Source organism: Hypomesus nipponensis, chromosome 23 (assembly GCF_054491055.1).
Source record: "Hypomesus nipponensis isolate SF chromosome 23, ASM5449105v1, whole genome shotgun sequence".
In the NCBI taxonomy this organism is placed as follows: Eukaryota; Metazoa; Chordata; class Actinopteri; order Osmeriformes; family Osmeridae; genus Hypomesus; species Hypomesus nipponensis.
The window spans coordinates 1,598,424-1,603,043 of record NC_140383.1 but is presented as its reverse complement, the minus strand read 5'-3'; the positions used below and the strand labels follow the sequence as shown (position 1 = coordinate 1,603,043).

At 38.7% G+C, this 4,620-nt stretch overlaps 1 protein-coding gene across 1 annotated transcript; it reads left to right on the top strand.

The window, feature by feature from the left end:
- Positions 1 to 780: 780 nt before the first annotated feature.
- Positions 781 to 4,271, top strand: twist2. The gene is made up of 2 exons (XM_084689779.1): positions 781 to 1,712; positions 3,774 to 4,271. Exon 1 carries the CDS (start codon positions 1,196 to 1,198, stop codon positions 1,679 to 1,681), a length of 486 nt encoding a protein of 161 aa, XP_084545905.1. The 5' UTR covers positions 781 to 1,195; the 3' UTR covers positions 1,682 to 1,712; positions 3,774 to 4,271.
- Positions 4,272 to 4,620: the final 349 nt, after the last annotated feature.

Genomic DNA, 4,620 nt, shown 5'->3' with positions numbered 1-4,620 from the left:
CAGAACATTTGTAAACTATCACAAGCACAAGTTATAAAACGAATCATTAACCTAAGTGAATGGATGAAATAAATTAATTGATCCATGAAATGGCCTGCAGCGCAGTATTTGTACTATATGATGTTGAAATCCTTTACAATAGCATTCCCAAAGATTTTTTAACATTCATAGGATTGAAGAAATAATATGACCATCTCAAGCGGGAACTGTCAGCTGACTCGGAAAATCTGCGGATTTTGGCAGCAGATAATTCGGATTTTAATACGAGCCACCTGTGCCGCGCGCTATGTCTAGAAAACATGACATCACACATCAAGAGGTGGACAAAGCGCGTGTAAATGTCCAGTGGAGGCGTCCGCCGAAACCGGAGAACTGCTTGGTTAGTTTAAGCTTTCTTCCTGTTTTACTTCCACATTATAAAACTTGGGAAAGCATTCAGACTTGTGATTAGATTAGGGATCAAAGAGATGTTTTTCCCTATGCCTGTGCATGTATAATTTGCACATGGTAGAGAACATGCATTTATAATTAAGTATATTCCCTAGTTATTGCAGTAGGACACAGGCCAAACAAATGCATCAAACAAGAGCATGTGCATTAATCTGCCGACAATATTATTTTTTCTAAATTATAAAGAAAACATACTTTTAAATAGCCTATACACACTGAATATAGTGAGTAGATGATTTCCACATGTCAATAATGCATAAGATAGGCAATAATCACGAATTGGTCTCACGAATTGTCCTTTATGTTTATTTCATTAATCTTCCATTATGTTTTATTTACGTGCCTATCTGGAAAATTTACGTTTTTTCTGCCTTCTGAAGTACTCTGTAGCTGAGATCCCAGGAGTGATGGAGTGTAACTCTAGACTGTTCCCTCCTGTTTATTAGGCGTCCAATCAGAGGCCGATACAACCTCCCCCTCCACCCAGACAACTATTTAGCATCTGAAACTTGGATAAAGTTTCCCAAAAAAAATTGGGGGTAAAAACTTCCTGCGAGCTAAGAACTGTGCCAAGTGCCAGATTTTGAAAGCAGTAGAACCTAAACTCCTCTCGTCCAGGGCACATTGAGAGAGAAACTAAAGAGCCTTGTGTGCGTCTGCCTTTTACGGATATATTTTTGTCACCACGGCTTCAAAAGTGGAGAACGTTTTTTCTTCGTTATCCTTGCATTTCTTCAAAAAAGAAATGGAAGAGGGCTCAAGTTCCCCGGTTTCCCCTGTGGATAGTCTAGTGACCAGCGAGGAGGAGCTGGACAGACAACAGAAAAGATTTGGAAGGAAGAGGAGACACAGTAAAAAGTCGAGCGAGGACAGCAGTCCGGGATCCGTGAAACGAGGCAAAAAACCGAGTCCCAGCAGCACGCAGTCCTACGAGGAGCTGCAGAACCAGCGCGTGCTAGCCAACGTCAGGGAGAGGCAACGGACTCAGTCGCTCAACGAAGCCTTCGCGTCTTTACGCAAAATCATTCCGACGCTGCCGTCGGATAAATTGAGCAAGATACAGACACTGAAACTGGCTTCCAGATACATCGATTTCCTCTACCAAGTGCTACAGAGCGACGAGATGGACAACAAGATGTCGAGCTGCAGTTACGTTGCGCACGAGAGACTCAGTTACGCCTTCTCAGTGTGGAGGATGGAGGGCGCGTGGTCTATGTCTGCATCTCACTAGCATCCAAAGCCGTTCACTTAATGCCAAAGCGGTAGGTGGCAAATCCATCTCTGGGTGAAACGAAAAGATAAGAAAATATTATTAGGATTTCTCATACTATAAATGTTATAACGTATACCGCCAGAATTAATTTGTTCACATCCATTTCCGTAAATGTAGGTTATCTAGTAAGCACAATGGATGCGTAAATAACATTGCGGTTAACAGTATGCTATAAGCCAGTACTAGAAGACTCTCCAAGACATTGCTGTGAGAAGAAATGCAGATGAAACACAGTTCCTGTATTTCACATCAGGACCTCTGGGTCTAGCGAGCCCTCCATCACTCTGCTCACGGACACACGTGCGCAGTAGCGCGTGTAGATGACCTAACTCGAGTCAGGTCAACACCAATTTGTCGACATTTTTAGATAACATATTGTACTGTCATGATAATAAGAAACTCCATGCAAGCATTTAAATAATGTTTTGGGAGAATTTTGATTCGTTTGCTTGTGACGTTGAATCTTGAAAACACGTTTAAATCGTCCGGTAGCCTAAGTCTTAACCTTGGTCTTGGCCGCTTTCTATAATGCCTACACAGAAGCATGTTAAGACCAAAGGGTTTTAGGAGATCTTGCCGTTCAAGAGACCGCAGGAACGCGTCACTTGGGCTGTAGGTTGGAGTCAGCGTTTGATTAAATATGTTAAAGCTTGGAGCACGACAGGAACCAAAATGTTTCGAGGCTTTCTAAAGACCTCTTCTTACACCTTGATAATGCGCTCAATCGTGGTGTCATGGCGCTGGTCGGTTAAGCCTATTCATGCATCTTTATCACCAATACTAACAAAACAGTCGAGTTGTTTCATAGCTTGTGCTTCTTATTTAGTCAATATACTTTGAGTTTGTCTTAAAAACGTATAACATTCGTGTGGAGATTGTTTTCGTAAAAATCGAATGATTCCGAATTGATTGGACCTATGAAAAGGAACGAGTATAAATGTTGCCTGTTTGACAGAGTCGTTGACAAATTGGCTTGGGGAGGATACCGCATTAACAGCTGGTTCAGTAAATGGCGGCAACCTGTTGTAAAGATCAGAGTCAACATTTGTCGAAGATGTATGACATGGAATGACACGTTACTTCTGTAAGAAAAGAGGGTAGTTTGTTTATGTCTCATGGACGGGTAGGCCTATGCAGTTTACGAGCCGCCCACTCGTAATCGTTCATCAACAAAGCTTTGTTGTCATATAAACCATGACATAGCATATAGGCTACCAAGAGGGAAAATAAACTACATAGTGATTTGTGTAAACACTGTAAATTTAAAGGTAGCCTTTCTTAAACGAAACCGGACTCCAAATTCAGTGCTGCCGTCACTGTGGTTTTGTCTTTCACTCTTTTCATGAGAAACTCGAATAGCTATGTTCCTTTGCATTTCTGTAATTTGATATTAAGATGAGCAGCCGTATTATGAGACAAACACTATTCTGTATCTTGCTATACTACAGAAATATTATACCATGCATTGGCCTACTATAATTTAACCATTCAAATGTTTGTGTGTAGGCCTATAAGCTATAGCCTACCAATATAGGCTACATAAATATTATTATTATCATCATTATTTTATAGCCTGTATTATATATATATATATATATATATATATATATATATATATATATATATATATATATATTTATAATACAGGCTATAAATATATATATATATATATATATATATATATATATATATATATATATATCTTCACTATGTTAATTGGGGTTAGATTTTGGATTAAGGCCTGTTCCACCATGGAAATATATGGCCTTTCAACAGGTGCTAGAAATAATTGTTAAAGATATTATTTTCCAGTGGGCCTACAGACACAAACTAAAATCACTTTCTCCTATTGGCATATGGTTTCACTCAAGGGCAAATAATGGTTTCATTAATGACTTCCCATACCAGTGATGCCATTTAACTTTTCAAAAACGTCTTTCCCTTTTAATGGGGCGTGAGGCTGAACATATAAGCCTGCAATGTGATTATTTTTCAGTTATTGAACGAATGGGCCTACTTTGATCATTTGAAATTGTTTTCCCCCCTACAGACTTCTGCAGAGTATAAGAAGACACCTAAGGATAGGCTATATTGAAGAAACCACAAACCTCAAAGACATGGAAAAGAAACGCATACTTTTTAACTTTAACGTGTTCAGAGAATTTATACTAGGCAGGAACTGTGGAAGTCAGCAGTGGACCAGCATATTCTACAGACCTGTCGCGTGCCCGACGAGCCGGCCCCCCCCTCCCCCCCGCTTTCGGAAACCTGTCTTTTGGCCGGAAGTAGACTCTACAGAAAAAGTCATATTTTTTTGGAAATATTTTCTTCTTTTTTGTGTAAAAAAATAGAAGTATATATATATATATTATATAAAAGAACACGTATTGTACATACCTGTCTATATCAGCTTGTAAAGGGACAAATGCAATTTAGAACCATTACTGAATTACGCTGCATGGACTTTTATTGATTTGAATTTTACAAGTCTTCCAACTCCGTCCAATGTACATTTTTGCTTATTTATTAAAACATATTTTTGAACGAAGCCGAGCTCGTTGGTTTATTTCGACTACTACAGCCATGCCTATTCAAGCTGTGGGAATTTTGTGAAATAAATTAGTTAATCAATTCAGTAGCCTATAGACATGGGTAGTTGAACGAAACTCAAATAATTTTATGATGAAATTCCATTTTGCATCACATCATAGGTAATTTCACAATGTTGCATGAAAATAAATTTCCAATTTAATTTTTTGTGATTTTAATCACACAACATGCTTACAGTAGCCTAGTTGCTAAAGTTATGTTGTCTTGGTCTACGTAGATTCGGTTCTTGGAGCTACATAGGCTACTTTGTTTAGTGTGAGATTATGTTTAGTTATTTAATTCCTTTC

Excerpts from the sequence above, each read along its gene's own strand:
- twist2 (XM_084689779.1), top strand. The coding sequence starts at position 1,196 with ATGGAAGAGGGCTCAAGTTCCCCGGTTTCCCCTGTGGATAGTCTAGTG.